We start from the raw sequence: 22953 nt of genomic DNA, 5'->3' as shown, positions 1-22953 counted from the left end.
ACCTTAAGAAAGCACCAAAATCCCGAGCAGCTGGCCACAGTGTTCCAACACATTCCCTGAGGAAACTGAATGCTGAACTTCTGGCACAGATCCCAGTTCTATTTAGGGCAGTGATTCAGGCTAGAGCTTTTCCAAGCTCCTGAGTCAGGCGATAGTTGTTACAATTCATAAAAAGGGCGATAGATGCAATCCACACAGCTATCGTCCCATTTCTTTGATTCAACACAGAGAGCAAAGTTTCTGCTTCAATCATTCTGGGGGAGTTGGAGGCCTGTGCTGTTTCGAGCTGTTTACATAGGGGGCTCTACCACCCTTAATGGTTTTATCATCAGATGTATCCAAGAATCTTCTTGGGGTAAGGGAGCCTCGACCATCTTTGATGCAACGATCGACTACTCCCAGGCTTTCAACTCTGTAAATCGCTCTTTATTGTGGAACAAACTGCGGAATTGAAATATCCCAAGCCCATTACTCTCTATGCTGATTCGGTTGCATGAGAATAGTTTTTTGCAGGTTCGATTGAGTAGACACAGACTAACCCCTCCATGAGAAGATTGTCGGTGTCCTGGCTCTGTACCTTTTCAATCTATACCTGGCTTATCTGGGGGGAGTGTAGCGGGGCAGGGGGAACAACGGGGGGAGAGCAGGTTTGCTCCTCCAAAGATGGGTAGTCTTGCAATACCTCATCTCACATATGCAGATGATGTAATTTTAATGGATAAAACCCAGATTGGGTTGCAGAGGCAACTGGTATCGAGCAAGTGCTATTGAACTAAAACTGGTCACCTGAATTGTTTGAATGGGTTCACTACATTGAACATAATTCCTAGAGACTGCAACTGCATTTATATTGGTTTCACCTGAATTGAATGGCAACTCAGCCTCCCTGGTGAGTATTGCAGATACGAAAGCGCTTGGAGGAGTACAACAGTGCAAGAAGGCAATTAACCCTGTCCACTTTATTGGGATTTAACCCTGTGAATATTTTGGACACTTTGGGATTTAACCCTGTGATTGTTTTTGGATACTTGTTCAGGTAATATATTGGCCAGGAATTGGAGTGCGCACCTCACCCCGGCTTTGACTATTTAACTAAAAACAAACTTGTGAAACGAGAAAACAAACATATGCGCTTTGTGGTGAATGCTCGGAAAACAGGTTGGGTTTAAATGGAAGGTTGGTAATTGAGTGCTGGTCCCTGAAGCCTCCGTTATGTACCTGGGTTTATTTCTCAACTATTCCATCCCCAAAAACGATGATTGCACAATCAGTGGAGAAGGTTGACCAGCTTGTGTCGCAGATGAAAAAGATCGGTTTTAAATACTGCAGATTTTCTTTAACACAGCTGATCAATGTTTATACAAAGGCAGTACCAGTATTATTATATGGCATGGAGACAGCCCAGGCCACAAGAGCGATCAACTGGGGCTCTCTGTAAGCTAGACACCGACGCAGGATTGAGAGTCTACTCAATTATGTACCAGTTCACACATTGCGCTTTGAATTAGGACTCACACCGTTAGTGTCATTTATATTGTATGGTCTTTATTCTATATAGAAATCTATTGGACTACATTCTGACTTGTAGCGTTATTAAACTGCCTAAGGCAGCAGGGCTTATTGAACTGCGTTGTAAAATGATAGTGGCAATGAATGATGTGCTAAGCCCGTTACTGCACTTAAGTCAAAGCATCTGCACTTTAATTTTATAAAGACTTCTGCTCTTAAGTATTGAACACAATTCTGCTTTAAATTAGTATTTGCATTTTAATGTTCTCCCTCTGACGAAAAGATTTGGGGTAAATTGTGGATGTAGTTCTTAAAGGATGATGAAAATGGTATAGTGAAAATTAGGACTAGTTTGTTAATAATTTGTGTCTTTAATTTTGCATTTTTCTATTCACATTTATCACAATGAAAATCATTTGTAGAAGGTTTTACACAACCAGTATTCAAATAATAAATAAAAATTAAAAATAGATGCAGAGCAAGCGCTAGAATGATAGAGAGCCTTGTTATTTTAGGCCCACACATACAGCGGGCGCCTGAGAAGCATCCGAGCCTGCGGCGGGCGCCAGAGAAGCATCCGAGCCTGCGGTGGACTGCAGAGAACCAACCGAGTCTGCGGTGGACTGCAGAGAACCAAACAGAGCCTGCAGTGGACTGCAGAGCACCAAACAGAACCTGCAGTGGACTGCAGAGAACCAAACAGAGCCTGCAGTGGACTGCAGAGAACCAAACAGAGCCTGCAGTGGACTGCAGAGAACCAAACAGAGCCTGCAGTGGACTGCAGAGAACCAAACCGAGCCTGCAGTGGACTGCAGAGAACCAAACCGAGCCTGCAGTGGACTGCAGAAAACCAAACCGAGCCTGCAGTGGACTGCAGAAAACCAAACCGAGCCTGCAGTGGACTGCAGAGAACCAAACCGATCCTGCAGTGGACTGCAGAAAACCAAACCGAGCCTGCAGTGGACTGCAGAGAAACAAATCGAGCCTGCAGTGGACTGCAGAGAACCAAACCGAGCCTGCATTGGACTGCAGAGAACCAAACCGAGCCTGCAGTGGGTTCTGGATCAACGAAAGCAAGTGCTGACCTCCAAGCACAAATCACAACTGGACGCCAAGGGACTAACACCGAGGAGGCCAACATTTACCAGCACCACTGATAGCAGGCTCCAGAATTTGGGAACCCCACAAATTCTCCAAGACAATCCAAACCAGACCAAACTACAAGCTCGCATAGTGTGTGGCACTTGGACTCTGGACCCCGCAGTCCTGTAGTAGATTGACTCAAATATCCTTTGTACCCGTTTTGTTCTCCTTGATCCTCACATATGTTTTTGAGGCAAGTAATGTTAGTTTATAGTCTGGTCCAATCGAAGCATTTGACCTAAATGAAAGCCTTTGTGGCATGATCTATTTGAGCCTTACAGCCTTGCTTGATCTCTCAGCCTGTGAAAGCTGTAGACAGAAATATGACAGGCTGTTACTTTGAAAAGTCTTTGCATATTTCCGTTTAATACCTAGCAGATAAGGCTTCTCCATAAACGCAACCTGTCAAGCCAAAATCTTGCTGGCAGAATTCCCAGGTTTGGTCAATACCACCACTGACGATCCCAGAGTAGACTATCCCTATTGAGGAATGCTATCCTCCCTTGGCCCTTTAGAGAGGAGTGAGTATCACCTAATTATATAGCGTAGTCGAACCCTGGATGGTTGCCATGCATTTTCAGCTCAATTAAGGTTATTCCTCCACCTTGTGCAATAAATCTGACTTGAATGAAAACATTTTTCTTTTAAACCCGTCTTGTCAGCAGCTAGCATATAGCGAGCAAATATGTCCACACAATTCACTACAGTTTGTGATCCAGTACATACTGACTGCTGTGCACTAATGAAGCAGAGACTGCAGGAGCATCACCATTAGCGGTTACAAAGACATAAGTGAGCCAAGATCTCAGGGAAAAGATGACTTGACATTCCCATGTGCCATGTGCTGACTGGAACTAGACTGCTACAATGGGGTGTGCAGAGCTGAAGAGGGTAGTGTAGAAGTGATTTGAGCGAAGGCTGCAGAAAAAAGGGAAATGTACAGAAATGTCACCTCTAGTACTGCAACCCTGCAATTACTACAACTTTAGGGGCGCACAAAATACAGACTCCCATTACTGAGCCCAAGCAGAGCAGGAATTGCGGGGGTGTCCCACGCTCTCCTTGGGCGCAGTAACGGGAGTTGAGAGGTTGCAGAGGACAAGAAAGTTTAAAAAATAAAAAACAACATGTCAGCACCCTGCAGCGTCAACTCTGACCCATGTAAGTGGGAAAAACAGACGCTGCAGGGATAGCGGGGTGTAGGCGGCGCACACAGAAGTGTCCCGCTGTAAAGGTAAGTTTGGGGGAGGGGGTCGAGTAGGGGAATGCGGGCTGGGGACGCGGGCAAAGTGATCTATCTGGACACTGCGCCGCGCCGTAATTGGTGTCGACATTTTCGTCTGCGCAGTTATGTGCGGCGCAGTAGATTCCAGAAAATGTGATACAATAAGGATGTCCTAGCCTTGAGTGTAAAGGCATGGACCCGTCGCTATGTGTTGACTTCTGGAGCACCTATTTTAGCACACGGGTAACCAGTACATGGGGGCAGGTGGACATTGGAGTACACTGTTAGCAGAAACTGCCATACAGAGCTACTTGGCTGCGCCAAGCTCACTCCCCTCAATGCCCTCACAGCTTGGCTCAGGCACCCAAATATACCCTCATTCGTCCCTATAACTTACTTCAGAGGTCATACTTAACCAGGGTGGTGGTGTGGGGCATTGACTGTATGGGTGTTCCTTAAAGTGGCTTCCTGTCAGCATCATCAGATATCTATTAACTTGAATGACATAAAAGGGAGGTTCTCTTCAGAACACAAGTGAAAAGTGGATCTGCATCTCTCTCTCTCTTAATATGTGACTCTTAAAGAATAAGAATGAAATTCTATAAAAGGTCACACATTAGTAACATTTTACTTTATTGAAAATGTATCAGTTTGATTTTTTTGGTTTATGTAGATGACAGTTCACCATGACAAAAAGGAAGCCTTAAACAGGCGGTTTCCCTCTGCTAACATAAGGATTCATTCTCATCAGCATATCTTCTTCAACAAAAGGATGTGATCAGGGAGGGTGGGAGGGCGCTGAGATTAGATAGATGCTGGAAGTCTTGAAGGGGATAAACTGGCAGTTTTGTTATTGTGCTGCAACGCAAAACGGGCTGTTCCTTGCCATTTTCGAAATATATTGTGTGGGCTTACTTCTTCCACAATATCGATTTATGGAGCCGTTAAATACTATGTAGCAACGTATCAGTCTGTCTAGGGTACCACATAGAGCACATTAATGTATTTTCTATTTCAGTGTTCACTTGATCAAACTAAGTCTCCAGCACAAACAAGCACCCATTGAAGTACTTAATTTCTCATACCCACGTCTTTACATGTCATCCATCTATGGTAAACGACTTTGCCTTTCAAAAAAGGCTATGTCAATAGTTGTGGGAACACAGGATGTAGTCACCTAATTCAAATGCCTCCTGTGGCTTACCCTTGGGGAACCGAACTGAAGGACATTATTGAATAGTATACATCTTGCCTACTACAGGGCTTTCTTGGATGCCCTGCATACAGATAACCCATGGATAAAACTGGTAAAAGGAAGCACAAATTGAAAAGGCACAATACGGATCACAGCTTTGATAAGCATCATAGGGGTGACAGCGATTTTGCATTATGTATCTTTTTGTGCGGTCATGCACTAGGAAAATTCAAGAAAAATAAGAAAAGGGAAGGAAAAAAAGCCTAGATGGGGTGAAAATTAGGAATATTCGTTAGATGTTGCTCCCGTTTAGGGAGTCTGCTTTAATGAACTGAAGCCCCTGGAATAAATACAAAGGCAGATGTAAACTGGATCAGTGATGAGAGCAGCGGATACCCTTCATTTGCTACATGAGGATTGCCAATAGGGGCTGAACATGTGTATTCTATGAATAATCCATTAGATCTAACCTAATATTGAGGAAAGGCGGAATATGGAGTGGAGGAGTGTTGATCACTGCTAAAACCAATTGCCTGTGCCAATTTAAATTTCAATCTGACACAGGTTGTGGATATGGGTGGCAGGGGTCTTCCACTGTGTGGTTTGGCTCGATGGAGAAGGGTTCAAAGTCAAACAGGAGCTCAGCTTAGTCGGTGATCCCATGCAATGGAATGGAAGCTATGGATAGGTGAGCCACTGATTTGATCAATCTGAGGGAGGGGAAAACCCCTTGTATCTCTATTTCTAGGAGGGATTATCAAAATGTCTCCACCTGCTCCCACTACTGCGGGTGATTATATTACCTAGATTTGGAGATGCTTTTAAGTAAACCCATTGAAATGGTAGGCATAAGCTCTAGGGTCTTGTCTTTACAGTAATTTCAGAATATACAATTAAAAGTTCTTTAGGAGCAACAGGACTAGACGCTGTAACAGATTGCTCATATTCGCTGTTCAAAAAGGCGATAAAGTGGGCAATCATGTGGAATAGGTTTCTGTGCTTTAGTACTGTGTGGATAAAGGGATATGTCCAAAAAGTTGAGTACATTAAAATGGAAGTGGCGAACACTGGAATAAACAAACTGCCTAAATGGGTCAAAATCTCAAGGATAAGGAAATGAGCTGCGAAATTGGGGCTGGCTGTCCAGAGTCCTCCAACCAAGTTCAAAGCCCCCATCGCTAGTAAACAAATGCCAGAGCACATTTTTGCTATCTCTAAATATAGAATTGTTCTCGACAAACCTAAATAACTATGAAGTTCGGCAGTTTCACAAAATGTTTATATTATTTTGTTGCAGGAAATAAGTGCTAGGTGATAAAGTATTTTACAATTGGGTCTCTCATGAAAATGATAAAGCAAACACCTGTGGAAGGCCAAATAGTCGGCTGAGTATAAAAAGGTGGACTGTTTACCTGGAGATACCAGATCTTCTAGTTCATTCTCTCCTACCTCGTGGCAGTAAACATGAATACTAACGGGTGCACTTTAAACAAATATAGAATCTATATTCATTCCATTTTAGACTTAAATTAACACTGTGCATTGTAAAATCTGATATCCATCATAGAAGATTGAAGATTATGTTTCCTGCCGGAAAACAAATTGTTTGGATTTTAATGCAAGAGTGCCAGTAGCAGATGCTAATGTGTGCACACAGAGGGTACTCCTTAGTGTATCCATGCTGCTGCTTTAGCGTGTCCAAGCACTAAAACACAGTGGTATTTTGATGGATATGATGAATTCTCTGTGTCATGTTAACAGAAGAAATGATAGCCACGGCCCGGCCAGATGCACATATTTCAAGTGCCAAAGTACTGCCATTATGGATTATTTATTTATTCATTACCTACACATTTAATGTATGCTACAAATTACGGTACAACATCAATTATAAAGTAAATCTTGGTTAATAAGACTTGCAACTTTACTAAATGTTTGGGAAAATACTCATGGTGCATCAAGGTGAGCCCATGCTCAGTCTAGGTAAAATCAGGATTAGATGGAACACCAGACCATTTACAAGACTAGCGGGCAATCTTGAGAGGATAAACTCCCTGCTTCCCTCCGTCTTCTCCCATCCACTTTCATCCATTCTCTGACCCTCCCTCCTGACTCCTCCCCATCCTTTTGGTTCTTATTGGTGCGTGCCCCCCACATGACTGCAACAGCCGCATTTCATTGGCCCTTCCAGGGCAGCCTTGCCGGGGCAGCCAGTTGGCTGTTTGCCTGTGTTCCCCTGGGACGCCTGACACAGACAACCTACAGCAACTGATAAGGCAAGTGTGCTGTGGGCAGGGAGTACAGCCATTACTGTACACCAGTAAAAACCCTCCACTCCTATTGCCTAAAATATCATACCGAATGGCAGCTACCCTATTTGTGTAACTGGTTTTCACTACTCTGACAAAGTTGAATCTGGGTGGTTCTTTCATTAGTCTATAAAACAGTCAGACTAGATCTGTTGCGAATTATCTGTGTATTGCACTTAGATGGATTGTTGGGGCTAGGAAGGGTGTTGCACATCGATGGATTTTCAGGGAGTGAGGTACCAGGGGGTAGGGGAGCTTGGAATGGTGTTGCACTCCTTCGTGGGCCTATCCATTCACGCAGATGTTTAGGATGACGTCCTGTTTCCAGCACTCTGAAGAACATAGGGAGAACCAGCCCAATGCACCTAAAGCCCCTTGAGGACAGACTGTTAATTGGACCAAGAAGATGTATTAGAATTACCCCTTCAATGCGAAAGATCCATCATGATAGCTTGCCACTGCTCCGGATATGTGGGTAGCCTGGCATTACAGCCAGAAAAAAGCACATGCAGGTTAACACATGTGGTACAGTTAGAACTTTTACGCCGACGATGTTTAGCCTGCCCATGATGCTCAAAGATATATTTTGGTAACCCTCCATTGCACTTATAACTGTGTAAGTTAGACATTGTTACGCACAGTGATTACATGCAGGTATCCTTGATATTGCGCTTATTAGATTGCTTTGTAAGCGTTTGTAGAAAGTGGAAAATTCGTAGTAATACTATAAAGGTAAGCCGTCTATTTGGCACAGTGAAAACCATTAGCCTAGTTTCAATGGTAGCCTGTTAGTCCCACCTAGAAGATGTTCTAGGACAAACGGTCAATTGCGTTTGGTAGACTTAAGGGTAGACTGTCCATAGTGCCTAGAAAAATCTATGAAGATAACTGGCTTTTTCTTCCTAACAGAAGATCGAATGATACAGCTACATCAAAAATAAGCTCCATCTGAGCTTAAGGTAATATAAACGCATCACTTGGGTGGACATCTGCCGCAGGAACTGCTATTCAATCCACATACTCTAGAATGCAGCTACTACTATGACAAATTTGGTCTAACTGGTAACTCACATAATTGCTCTGCACTGAAACACCAGACACCTCTACCATTAGAATACAGCGACAACCTATGACAAATTTCGGTCTAGCTGGGTACATATCGAGCCTCCAGCACTAGCGATATGTCGTGACCTCCCTCAGCACCTGATAACGTGCCTGTCCTCTTTGGTTGATTACTGCAGCCAAGCCAGCCCTCCAAAGTCCTAATCAAATGCACACACACGCACACACACACTCTAAGCCTCCTCTTAGAACTTCCTCATACCTGGACTTCCGTCAAAGAGGGCTCCCTACCGCAAAACGCTTTGAGGCCATACAGATGGGAAAAGGTGCTTTATAAATGACTATTACAATACACTTGGAAGGATTGTTGGGGTAGAAAATGTAGATGGAATTTTGGGGGTACTTATTTAGTGTTGCATTTATAAAGCGTGCAAAACCCATGGGCATCAATGTGCTGGCTACAGAACCCAGTCAACAGAAAGGTAGACGAGCGAGTAGTCATAAAAGGGGGTGAAGGGATGGTAGGAAGAATCAATTGAAACAATGTTTTTAGTTGCCTCCTTAACGGCCAGTAGGATGTTTCAGCATGCAGGTGTAGTGGAAGAGCGTTCCAGAGACTGGCAGTGGTGGACTGGAAACAGGTATGCTACCAGCTCTTGTGCACTTGAAGCATGGTGTGGTCGGACGGTGGCTTTGGATAGATCTTTTAGGTCTGGTGGAAGTAGTTTTGGTAATTCCCTGTGTGGTAGAATGGAGCAGAGTTTGAGAGGCATCTGTGTGTGATGGAAAGAATTTTGAAGTCAATCCGTTTTCGCACGGTTAGCCAGTGTGCAGATCTTCTGTGGGCTGATGCATTGGTCCCGCTTTGCGAGGTTTATAGTGGCACGACTGGCATTGTTTGGAATTGTCTGGAGTTGAATGGGTAGAAAATGTATTACACTTCGATGGATTGTTGGGGGTAGGAAATGTGTTGCTCCTTACTAACCGTATAACCGTACAAAAAACTGAACATTCTGCATACCATCAAACTCTGAACTAAACACAACCACACCTCTTCCACACCTCAAACCGCACGCACTTTACAACACCCAATACGAAACCAAACCATACACAATCATACCTGAACACCACATGACTACCAACCGAAAACACAGGTATGCTCACTGACCAGTTTCTCTCCAAAGTGAAGCTGCCAACATCAAGCTCTCTTGCTCTTCTCCCTCTCGATCCCACTAGTATACCCCTCCTTCCATTGCAGATCCGCCACAGCGTCAAGATACCACGCAAGTGGCAAGTGTGCAAGGTACAAGACCCATTAACATTAAATTATCAGACCATAAGAAGCAAATAGTGACACATGGGCAGTGAAAGTCGAGCGGTCCAGTGGGGCGGCACAGCTATCTCACGTAATCTCAATGTGCCCTACAGCCTCAAAAGACTTTCATAGGAACAGTTGTTGCAAAGCCTATTGGGTCTCTCTGCCCGCTCAGAGGCACAAGGGCACAGAACACTACAATTCTGGAGACATCCCCGAAATAGAGATTCTAGAAAATGCTCGATGAACATTTGGCTCTAATGGGTCTTGGAGAGAGAGAAATAAGCGTTAGGTAGAAACAGACCAGACAACACAACCTTTCTTTCCTGTGCAGTGAACAATCATCTGCTGGCCCATGGAGTGATTGCATGGACTCCTCCTTCAACCACAGGTTAAGTAATGATCAGAATATGAGCCTATGCCCATCCCCAACATCGAGCTTCAGCATTGAGTCATTTGAGGAATTGAGAAACTTGCTACCTGAATGACAGGAATCGTGGAATGCATCATCTACTCAACTATCAAATCCAACACTTCCATGACACACAGCCTCCTGTAATGACTCCTCAAGCTTTGCAGTAAATTGATACCGCAATCTCCTTGCACTACGACTCGACATGTTGTGCACTAATTAACATGTGGCTCTCTGGCACAAACAGGTGTACGTTAGACTGGGCAACATCACTCATTCACAGCAAAGTCCTGAATTGGGCAGATCATAGATATATCATATCCAGAAGCAAGTGAATTCATTTTAAGTCATTTTTGACTCCAGCAATGTCAGCTTATGTAAATGCATGATTAGTTCCTCAAACTACCATCTCCTGCCCTGTATCAGAAGTGCCCATTTCAAAATGTGCTAATGTTAGTCCCATCACAGGTGCTGAGCTTCATTAATGCAATACCTTGTTTCTCTGAATCAATCAGGGTATTTTTGGAGCTCCCTCAAGTAATTGAAACCACTGCTGCTAAGAGAGTGATTAAAGGATAGTTCCGGGACTTTTTTTTTTATTGTCCCTACGGTTCGGCCATGTGTTTTTAAGCATAACTCGGTAGATCGTAGAAAACTTTCCTATGGACCTTACCCGACTTTTCGTCCATTAACGCACTCGAAATCAGCCACCATTTTCTGATAATCCTATCACTTGCCGCATCGCCCTGGCTCACCTGCTTTTGCGGCACTAAATCAAATCCCCCGCCCCTGAGCCTGACATCAGCAGACGCATACCGCCCATTTCACAACGCCAAAGCACGTTTCGTGTCAACAATCGCTGCGCCTCAGCTAATGAAGTGTCGCCATGGAAATGGCAGGACGCCTCTTTCCTCTATAAGTATAAACACACCGTTTCACAACACACAGCAGCAGATTTTCGATTCCATTACTCTCTCTGTGTTACTTTGAGTATTCTGTGACTCGTTTCTGTGCTCTGGTCAGCTACCTTCGCCGCTTCTAGGCCTTGTGAACACCTGTACCATCTCTGTAAATTATTTTACTTTCTTTACGACACAATAGCTACAATAATGCCGTATATGTACGAGCCCGAGTACACCGAGGAAGAACTACTGGAAAGGCAAGCACGCGAAAACGATGGGGATTCGGACGGCAGTTGGGAGGACCAGTCAACGGATGAAGAGCCTGGACCATGTCGCATGGACGGCGTCTCCACCTGGTGCACGTGCAATCGGTGCGAGCTAATGCCAACTGAGGAGGAGAACTGCTGCTGCCGTGAAAATTCCGGGTGCTTGGCCTACATTTCGGAAGGCGAGCCAAGTCCGCAATGCATCACCGAGCTGCCAGAGTTCAGGGAAGCCTGCCTCTCACGGACCGTGTTGAGGATGATGATGGTGCTTATGCACGAACTTCGCGGCACTGTTCGTCCGCGTAATCCGAGTAACGAGTAAGTATACTCTGGGTTTGATGTCAGTGATGCCACTACTATGTCATGGTCGTCTCCCACATATAAAATTACATCTACATATCATTTGAATGCATGTAAATTGGTTACATATTGTGCATTTTCTAGATAGAATTTTTTTCAAAGCAGAATGACATTTTTTACCCGAATCGACAAGTGATAAGAAAGTTTTGTCATTTTAATACAGTTTGCATCTTTCATTTTCACAGGTGGTACAGGCTGGGGGCCTATCGTTGCTTCACTTGGTGGCTTCACGGGAGGCTCGGACACCGCGTTCGGAGAGTAATACCTGCCTGTGCGGTACTTGCCATTAGACAACATTTCCCCAGCGACAGTGGACAATACCGCGGATTTTCCCTGGATGTGCTGCAACCGGAACTTTACAATGTGTAATGTTTATTATTTATGTTCAATTGAAATTAAGATCTAAAATAAAACCCAACATATATTTTAACAATGGTTGTTTTCATTTTTTAAATGAATCTAGTGTGTCTCCATTGAATAGTCTTCCTGTGCCTTGTCTTGTCACACCACATGTCTCCGGCCAGCATCCTCCCTCACGCTGGCCGCCCACCTTCAATCCACATAACCGTTGAACCCATATGCAGCAGACATACATATGTTATTTTGCGGGTTGGCATCAAGCCTCCCGGCCTTGCCTCCTCCCCCAAAAATACTTACCACACCACTTTGTTCAAGCGTTAGCAATAAAAGGAAGGCCGTTGGATTTTATTGATACAAAACATGGTTATAGGTAAATAATTCATATGGTTGATCATAATAAATCATCCTTTTGGGCACCGGGTACAGAGATGACCCCCTCTGGCCCGCGCCGCCTTGCCACCACAGGCCAGCCTGCTGCTGACTAACTGCCTAGGCATCCAGGGTCTCCAGGGTGAACTGCACCCATATATTCTCCTGGGAGGGTGAGGTATTTATAAACTCACACCCCTGCCTTCCATGTACTAGATCCTGCAGCCTGCCTCTTACATGCAGTTAGATGGCCTCTCCTTGGTGAGGCCCTGCGGCAAACGAGTCTTGTCTGCACGACCACCGCCCCAATCCACCCCCCGCCCTAACAAAGGCAGTTCGCACCGGGGTACTTGTGCTGGCAAGTGGAGCTGTCAGGGAGCGATAAAGGCCAAGAGGTGCCAAAGACCATGTACACTTCAAAGTGGTCTATAGAGCATGGGTGGTTGTTCCCATGTCTACCTCCAGACCCTGTGTCTCCTGCCAAGCATCCCCCCTCACGCTGGACGGCCCCCTGCAATCCACATAAGTGTGTCTCCATTCACGAGTCTTCCTGTGTCTTGTCTGCACGACCACCGCCCCAATCCACCCCCCGCCCTATCAAAGGCAGTTCGCACCGGGGTACTTGTGCTGGCAACTGGAGCTGTCAGGGAGCGATAAAGGCCAAGAGGTGCCAAAGACCATGTACACTTCAAAGTGGTCTATAGAGCATGGGTTGTTGTTCCCATGTCTACCTCCAGACCCCGTGTCTCCTGCCAAGCATCCCCCCTCACGCTGGACGGCCCCCTGCAAACCGCATAATGCCACGACATATACACGTCATTCATTCACAAACACACCCCTGTTTCGAATTCTTTATAACCCACTTCATATTTCTAATGAGCACTTCTTTGCGCTTTGCTAGTCAACCCGTGAAGGTGCTGGTTATCTGCTCTTCGTCTCTGTGAACTTCCGTGACCACTTTGAGGAAACTCGTAGGTTTGCAACCTGTGAACTGCTCCCTGTTCTACGACAAGAAACTACTCTGATCCCTGCATCTAACTGTTTGTTCGTCAAGGTAAGGCCATGTACCATAATCATTTTGCGTCCAATTTCTTTTCGTTCAAGACAGTACATGCAAGGAACTAGTCACATGTTCTGAGTTTACATTGGTATTCATAGAGAATTGTTGATCTTTACTTTTCAGAACTTTCCACAATGCCTGCCTGTTCCATTGGCGGTTGCCCTTCGAAGACCCATAATAAATCTGAAGGTACTATAATGCATGTTTTCCCTAAGACAATAGATCAGATAAGAGAATGGGTCCGATATTGCGGATATCCACCGTCTGAGCTTGAAAGTAGAGTCCTAGAAGTCTTTGCGGACAAGAGGGGTGATCGATACCGCATCTGCAGCAGGCACTTTACCTCCGACATGTACTACACATCATTGCTAATAAAGAAGAACACACCGCGAGCGAGGCGAAAATTGCTCTCAACCGCTATTCCCACTCTATTCGTCCACATCCCTCCACTGGTGAGTCAAGTTTACGTATTTATCTCTCGGCCTTGCGGTAGTGTGTAGCATTAGCTAACAATAATTTCCCCATTTATGTATCCACTCAATATGAAGGCGGAAGATTCTCCATCCGTGTCGTTATTGCAGTCATCAGCCACTTCAAGCGCCTATCGGGTAATCTTACTTGGCTATTCTGCCACTGACTTGTTTTAGGCATGTAAATCAATAGTTTTAATTTATCGTGTAATTATTTTACCTAATGGTACACCCTTGTACTCGTCCTCTAGTCTTTGTTTTCAGTTATAATTATTGTTATCCAAAATAATGCAAGTACTGTCTTTCAGGGAGATGCTGAGGAGTCCAACGTATTGACGACTACCGTTGATGTCACTCAGATGCTCGAGGTACGTTTCCGGACAGTTCCATCGATCGAGATCATCAGATCTTGCATTCTTGTAGCGTGATTGTTACACACAATGTTTCTTTCGTTTTTAGCCATTGATATGTCCTTCTGTCGTCGCCCTCCTATGTGTCTTCTTTTTTCAATATTGTGTTCATTACTAATGAAAGTCCTATGTTTCAGGGAGTCGATGGAGCATTAGTCCAAGAAGAAGGGGGAGCATGCAGTTACGGGTCGGCGCAACAGCTTGCAGAAGTGTGCACCGCAGTTACATCGTCCCTTGATGTTCTTATGCATTTCGAGGTATGGATACTGACAGTTCGATCAAGCAAAATCATATGACGTGATTACATCCGCTATACTTCCTTCTTTATTAACGCAAGTACTATGTTTCAGGGAGATGACGGAGCTTCTTCTACCAGAACATCACCCCTAGTAGTTGATGCAGATCTCTGGGTGGTGACACTTCCAACGATCGAGCAAATCAAATCATATTTACATATCCATTATTTATTTTAGACAACTGATCATTTGTGCAGGCCTATTTAGATGACCCGTTGACGCCTGCACAAAGTTTATGTTCTTTTTCACAAAATAGAAAACCATACTAATGCAATTACTGTGTTTCAGGGAGTTACTGAAGCATCATCTTCAATAATATCATCAATGGAAGTCTATGAGGAGCCCGAGGTATGGATCTTGACAGTTCCTTCTAACTAGATCAACAATGCGTGAATAATTGTCGTTTGAATGTTCTACACAAAGCGTTCATTCGTGTTTTGCTATTGAGATGTACGTGTGTATTGGTCCCCAAGTACATTTTATGTTTTCGATATTATTATACATACTAATGAAAGTTCTATGTTTCAGGGAGTCGATGGAGCGTCAGTGCGTGATGGATGTGCTTATCATGAAAATATAGTCGTTGCAGCGCAAGAGGAAGTGGAGACATGCACACACGAGTCGGAGCAACAGCGTCCTGATGTTGAAGTTCGAGGCAAGAAAGTTTCAAAGAAAAGAAAGCAAAAGAAGGTTAGTGTCCTGGTCACTATATTATGTTGTTTTTCACTGTTAATAGTTCAATACTGTAAGTTGTGTTTAAACTGAACATTCCTTTTCCAATCTGTCCTCTAGTTGCGAGTGGGTGTACGAACTAGATCTACACAGACAGTGAAGCGAACGAGAGATGTTGCTTGTCAAACCTTTTGGCAGGGACTTGAGACTGGAGATGCATCGTGCCAATGGGAAGAATATGAAGTGATTGACAACAGAGCTATACCACCACCAGCCATTGATAGTGAATGTCCTCCTGGTAGTTCGGATGCAGTCGGAGATCAATTCCACTCTCCACCTGCACTGCCTCCCTGTCAACCCCTGCACTGGGGGACTGTCTCAGTATCCTACAGCCCCCCCTTGACGTATAATACCCAGTTGCACTGTCCTAGCTATGAAATAATTTCCCGACCTAATATATAAAATGAATAATTTTAATAAAGATCTGATGGTGAGACTAATTTCATTTTTTATGTTTTTCAAACAGGTACATCATTCATTATTGCATGTGTCACGAGTACCAGACACCGGCGGATGGGTTTTTTAACCGCCAGTTGCTTCTCCGCGTGAACAACGTTACCACCCTGACCATTTTATGGGACGATCGCCAAGTACAAGTATGCCCTTACGCGGTACTAACGGCTAGATGCAACATACAGACCGTTGTGGTGGCCTAGTGCCTCGTTGTTGGAACAGCCATGCGATTATCAGTGCGACCGAAGAGCTTATTTTATCGTAAACCAACACCCTGTGTACTGCACACAAACATCGCTTGCCTCAAGACGAACTATTTTGGATCGAGAGCAAAGAAAAATGCAAATCGCTGAATATTCTCTAAACATTTCATGTCCAATAAATGTACTTTGCCAAATGTACAATCTTGCCGTTTGCTTTTAAAGCACAGTTTCATATTCCGAATTGTGGCGCTGTATTGTGAGATGATCTAAGACCCTGTGTACAGCAAAGGAACATCGCGTGCCTCAAAACGAACTTTTTGGAACGTGAGCAAATAAAAATGAAAATAGCTGAATATTCTCTAAACATTTGATGTCAAATAAATGTACTTTACCAAATTTACAATCTTGCGGTTTGATTTAAAAGTACAGTTTCATATTCCCAATTGTGGCGTGCTGTGTTGTGAGCTGATCTGTGTTGGTTTCCGGGTTCTGTGTGGAGTCGCGTGGAAGACGCCTGGGCGCGTTTGCCTACGCAGCACAGTCACGTCACGGATAGAGGCGGGGAATATGAATGTTTTGATAAAGTCTGTTTCAGGGGCGGGGGATTTGATTTAGTGCCGCAAAAGCAGGTCAGCCAGGGCGATGTGGCAAGTGATAGGATTATCAGAAAATGGCGGCTGATTTCGAGTGCGTTAATGGACGAAAAGTCGGGTAAGGTCCATAGGAAAGTTTTCTACGATCTACCGAGTTATGCTTAAAAACACATGGCCGAACCGTAGGGACAATAAAAAAAAAGTCCTGGAACTATCCTTTAACATCCCAGGCAGTACAGCCCTCACCTGTCACGAGGAACCTACATTGGTTGCAGGTGCATATGCGCTGCTCATTTAAGACCCTTACATTGGCCCATAAAGCCCCATAGGGCCATGCCTTGCACTACCTTTGAAACGGTCAACTGACATCCCCTACTTTAAGAGCACCAAAGCCATGGATAGACCTTCTAAACACTAACATTTTGGTATTCACTTCTAGAAGATGTGCGTGGCATTCAACACCTCCAGACTTTTCCCGAAATTATTTTTAAAAACATGCTCTAGTTCAACATACACCAGCCAACCTCTTGCTTGTAGTTCCACTATCCAGAGAAACTAACTGTTTAGCAGTGTAGAGATGCATTAAAATAATACATTTTAAAATATGCAGACATAACAGTCTTATAGTACCTTACAAAAACTGTTTGCAACACACCCTGAAGTGTTTATGTTTACTGAAGTATAGCAACAAAACTGAGTTGAAGATTAATACACTGACCACATTTCATAGTTTTTGTCTTGAATCATCAATTTGTAAATTCAACTGGCCTTTGGATGCGATACTTGTGGCAGAAGCTAGGGGGCCTGGGACAAAGCATCTAGATATGGTGAAAAGGAAGTTTGTGGCATGATCTAGTGCCCCAAAACAACTTCAGTATAGCATGGTCAAGTTGAGATCCATAATGTAAAAATGACATCAGTAATAGAGTATAGTACAGAGTGTTGGTGCTAAGAGATGGCACATTTTGTGTAGTATCTTGAGTAGATGCCTCAGAAAAAAACTAACACAATTTGGCCAGTTAGTCACTGATCCAACTGGCGTTACTTTGGACTGGTGTCCATTATGGTCAAAAGAAGGTCTTCAACCATTCACTTGTTTTTCTATGTGATACAGGCTAAGAGGGGATCTTTCAGTAGGGGCATTCTGAAATAAATACGTACCTCAAAAAGAAAAAGTGAACAGGGCTGGTGTAAACGCTGTTGTGGAAATCAAGGAGCTACTTTAAGAGAAAAAGTATCTTGTTAATTCATTTTATTTATTTGTATTTATAGAGCGTGCTAAAGCCCAAAGGCATCGAGGCGCTTTTACAAGAAATTGTATGCAAGCTTGATTCAGGTTACATTGGAGGCGGTAAAGAGTAGGGTTTCTTGGTTACAAATACAGTGGACATCACACGGAAGGTAGCATTAATGGAACAGTAAGAAGCAAGTTTCAAGTTAGCATAAAATACATTTTTAGGAGAATTCCGTGCTCAATGGTGCTGACATCAGGCCACAATACGGCGGGATGTGAGTGGGAGCAAGTAAGGAGTCATACAGTCACACAAATAACCTTGTTTTAATGGCTTTGCGGAAGGCTAGATGGGAGTCCATCATCCTAAGGTGCGTGGGAAGAGCGTTCCAGTGTGAGGCGGCATTGGTGGGGAAGCTGGTGCCGCCTGCACGCACTCTCTGGGTCTTGGGAGTGGAGATCAAGTTGGTGTAAGCCATTCTCGTGGGCCTGGAAGAAGGGGACTTAGCAATTATTTGGGCCAAGTAAGGATGCTAAATCATGGAGACATTTATGCATGAGGGAGAGAGTTTTAAAGACGATCCTCTCTGACAGGAAGCCGATGGACCTGCCTTCTCACCTCAGAGATGTGGTCCTTCTGGGGTATCCCTGTGGCGGCCGTGAGGGCATTGTTTTGGACCAATTGGAGTTTGGCAATGTTTTTGCCGGAGGTCCCTACAAGGAGGCCATTACAGTAGTCCAGTCTTGATCCGATTATTGTCCTAGCAATGGTAAGGCAGTTGGATAGAGACAGAAAGGGTCTTGCTGCATTAAGAATTTGGAGAAGTAGGCCGAGGAGGAGACCATGGCATTCACCCGTCGATTCATAGTCAAGTTTGAGTCCAGTTAGACGCCCAAGGTCTTGATTGTTTGGGACACTGCAATGGGTAAATTATCAATGGTAAAGGAGCGGTATTGATTGTCCAAATTGCCCAAAGTAGTAGGTGATCCAATTAACAGAAGTTTGGTTTTCTCGCTGTTAAGACAACCAGTTTTCTGCCATCCAGGATTGGATCGTGGAGGAGATGGAGTTGAGGGTGTTCATGTCGGCCTCGTAGTCACCTGAAAGGGGGATAAGCACCTGTGTGTCCTCTGCATAGTTAGTGTATTAGATGCCCAGGACTTCCAGAATGTTGAACAGGGGCCTCATGAACAGGTTAAAGAGGTAATCAATGACCAAACAAAGCAATATTGAAGAAAGAAAAAGAATCTGTAGCCACAATGTGGTTCAGATTTACGCTGCTGTCTTTGTTTCTAGGCTGTGCCATACAATTAAACGGTTATTTCCTGGCGCATCAATCGCCAGTTCAGCAAAAAGCCAATTCGGAATTCCAGTTTGGTGTTTTGTTTATTTGTATGGCGCACCCAACCCGGGGGTATCTGGGCACCTTTCGAAAAAAGATTACAAGTATTTCAGCTTAGGTTACAGTAGATACTATAGATACCGTGGATTATGCATAAGACGGTCAAGAGATAAATACATACAGTGCAGGTGCGGAAGGAAATACATTAGTAGTCAAGGCAGAGGTTGCATTGCAGTCAAGTAGTCATATCCTCACATCTACAGGGCTAGATCTATCCAGTTAGGTCCGTCGCTACAAGCCAATTTATAGTGTTACGCCTGAACACGAAGAAGGGTTGGTTAGCTCTCAAGGAGGGAGGTAAGCCATTCCTTGCTTGTGCTGCCATAACAGGGAAGCTGCTTCTCCCATGCTTTTTTTAGTTTGAATCTGGGAACGACCAGGCAGGATGAATTGACTGTCCTTGTGGGACGTGAGGTGGATTTATTTAATGATTCTCTCAGGGGTAGAGAGGGGCTGATTGATTAAGGCATTTATGCGTTAGTGAGAGGGTTTTGATCATAATTTTGTCCTTCGTGGAGAGACATTTGTTCCATCTCCTCAGCTTCAAGATGTGCTCTCTCCTTGGTATTCCAAGTGCTGTTCTGAGCACGTTGTTTTGCAGGGTTTGGAATTTGTTAATGATGCATTTGCTCGCCACACCCCCACCCCACCCCACCCAAGTACAATGCATTGCAATAATCCAGCTTGGGGAGGATGCAGGCTCTAGCTAGGATAGTACAACTTTCTTTGTAAAGAAAGGGTTTACAAGCCCTGATCAGTTTACAGGTGTATGCTGCAGAGGAGGCCATGACGTTGACTTGTTTATTAAGTGTAAAGGCTGAGTCGAGGTAAAAACCTAAGGTTTTTACTTCTTTAACCACTTTTATGATTTTCCCATCGATGTTGAAGGATGTGTATTTTGTGCTAAATTTCTTAAGATTAGCTGTGGTTCCAAGCATCAAGAGTTCGGTTTGAAGCTCCTAACCCAGTGCAGAGACTGGAAAAAGATCTCCATTGCTTGCAGGCTATGTGGAATGTGCATTGAAATGGAGCAACCCCTTCTGCTTGAGAGTCTAAATCTTATAGCAGAACAGAGCTTAATCAAACCAACGTGTTGCATATAACCTGTACAGATTCCGTCAGACACCATAGAGATCTGGTAATGTACTTGTTTTAAATTGTATGTGACCGGTAAATGTGTAAAAGACTGTATAGTTAGCCATCAGAGATGTAACTGCAGTAAAAGAAAAACATGTTTTGACAGCTAGGAATGTAAATTGATGTTTGCTTTTAAAATTGTGGTGCAATTGAATTAATGTGTAATGTATTTAATGCTAATGATTTTATTGCTGGGTGACGAGGACAAATGTGTGCATGTATGAATTGTGATACATTTCTTGTTCTTTTGTTTAGTTGCTTCGATAATTTTGGCATAACAGTTGTGTTAAGATAGTATTGGGATGGTAGATTTTTATAAACTGAATATCAATTCTAGTAACCAACTACAAAGGACCTGTAGACCGGCTGTAACAGGAGTTTGGTAATTATGCTTCGATAGAATGCCATCTATAATCACAGCTACTGAGGGTGAAAGTCTTACCTGCATAAGGTCCCTTCGTTCCTTCTCGCCCATTGTGATGGCTTGCTTTATGGTCCGCAGCTCATTCATTATATCCTGGGCTTCATCTAGCTTATAGTTTGTGTGAGCAGATGACATCTTGCGATCAATCCTGTGCACAAATAAAAAAGAATATTATCCACAAGGCAGTTACAGGTTTAAAATACCAAATCATTGCTGTTTTATACCAATTCGGGCCACCTTTGCTTGAGAAAGCTCTATACAACTAGTCTGCATGGGCAGCCATTTCTTTTAAAATATAACTCCTACATTATAATCTGAACTTTAAGGTTATGTGAACTACACAGTCTGAGGTGCAGTCACTGTCTTTGCATATTGTAGTCACAATTCATTAAATTAAAAATACAAAATCTTAAAGTAGCTGACCACAGACAAAACAATTAAACGTACAATAAATGATCTAGTGACAATAGCTTTAAAATAACACAAACATTCCACTGTATACAGTCTCGAAATAATGTGAAGTTAGTAAAATTGCAAATACAATGCATTGTTATGATCAGTGTATAAGTGAATCCTTTTATGTCATCGATTCCTTCATTTGAATTATTTAATTTCTTTATTAATATCGACTTTCATCACATTGCCTCCAACTGGAAACATGCGCAGAAATTAACGTATCATTTACGTTGAAATTCTATTAGTTTTTTCCACAGAATTGAAAAAATGCATGCCCTCATCTAAAACACTATCCAAATAGTATCAGAAATGGAATGCATTTAATTCCTATTTAATGTGAAACTTTCATTTTCTGCTGAGAATAATTTATGCCCTTTCATAATCTTCCCATACGTGTATTTGTATTAATCTTGTTAGACTCCCCCTGTAAATCTGTGACGATCTAATGGATGCTCACTTTTTTCGCTTGAGTTCACGGATAGTACGATTACTATTTTTTCAAATTCTTTCTATTACGTTTTTGGTCTCTCTCCCCTTATCCCCCATCGCAACAACCCCCTCCCCCCCCTGACTCCCCGTTCCTCTCTCCCCCGGATCCAAAGGGATTAGTTTCTTAACTAACTCCATTTCTCCAGCGGTGGTATCTTTCATGGATTCACATGCTGCGAATATTCCGTCGTCAGGCTGCGAACCACTGTCATTTCAACTTAGCGTTTTCCTATGGAAAACTTCGACACGTCAGTGCCCTACTAACGTCCTTTTTGGGTGCTTTAGCCACCACCAATAGGATTTATAGTATAAATAGCCCCGCCACCGCGGCTTCCCTTCAGAACCTCCAAAGTAGAGGCAACTCGAACCAGGTTTGCATGCAGGGGCGGACGGTGGGCGCATGTGAATCCATGAAAGATACCAACACTGGAGAAATGGAGTTACAGGTAAAAAACTACTCCCTTCTCCAGCATTGGATCTTCCATGGATTCACATGCTGTGAATAGATTACATAGCAGTATCCATCATGCATGGTGGCGTGCAAATGCAAACCTATACAGAAACAGAATCACATACATGAGACAAGAAACCCATCAGTGATAACTTTCAAACACACACCCCGAAACTGCTGGGCTTACCTTATTGAAACAGGCGTTGAAGGACCACACGTCCCACTTGCACATTCTCACCATGCTGCTGTCCCAGACAGTAATGTCGAGTAAAGGTATGTGGCACCGACCAGGAGGCCGCCTGGCAAATGTCCACCAGCGGAATCCCCGACCACAATGCCGGCGGCGAAGCCATTGCCCTCGTCGAGTGTGCCCTCGGATTTCTCTCCAAAGGCTTTCCAGCTTTAGTGTGGCAGAATGAAATAGCAGATGACACCCAACAAGAAAGTCCTTTCTTGGAGATTGCCCGTCCCTTGACGGATGGGCCATAAGCCACACACAGTTGTTTAGAAAGTCTGAACTCCCGACTACGATTCAGATAAAATTTCAATGCCCTCTTCACATCCAGTGAACCAAAGCCTGCTACGCCAGCGTGGAAGCTGAAGCAAAGAACGATGGCAACACAATAGACCAGCGTTTATGAAATGTGGTTGGCATTTTTGGGATAAAGTGCAGATTAGTAGCCAACACCACCTTGTCCTTGAAGAATTTCAAGCATGG

At 43.8% G+C, this 22953-nt stretch overlaps 1 protein-coding gene across 1 annotated transcript in view; it reads right to left on the bottom strand.

Moving 5' to 3' along the window:
• The window catches only part of WWC3 (WWC family member 3), a gene marked incomplete at its 5' end in the record, with an annotated part of 1141234 nt that overhangs the window by 613265 nt on the left and 505016 nt on the right, over positions 1 to 22953 (bottom strand). Inside the window, one exon of the mRNA XM_069639076.1 lies at positions 20858 to 20987. Within this exon, the coding sequence (XP_069495177.1) occupies positions 20858 to 20987 (130 nt within the window). The remainder of the gene's footprint in view (positions 1 to 20857; positions 20988 to 22953) is intronic.

The sequence above is a fragment of the Ambystoma mexicanum genome, chromosome 7q (genome assembly GCF_040938575.1).
Source record: "Ambystoma mexicanum isolate Mex_15411 chromosome 7q, UKY_AmexF1_1, whole genome shotgun sequence".
Lineage (NCBI taxonomy): Eukaryota > Metazoa > Chordata > Amphibia > Caudata > Ambystomatidae > Ambystoma > Ambystoma mexicanum.
Note: the sequence above shows the minus strand (reverse complement) of the source record. Positions and strands in the feature narration are given on the sequence as shown.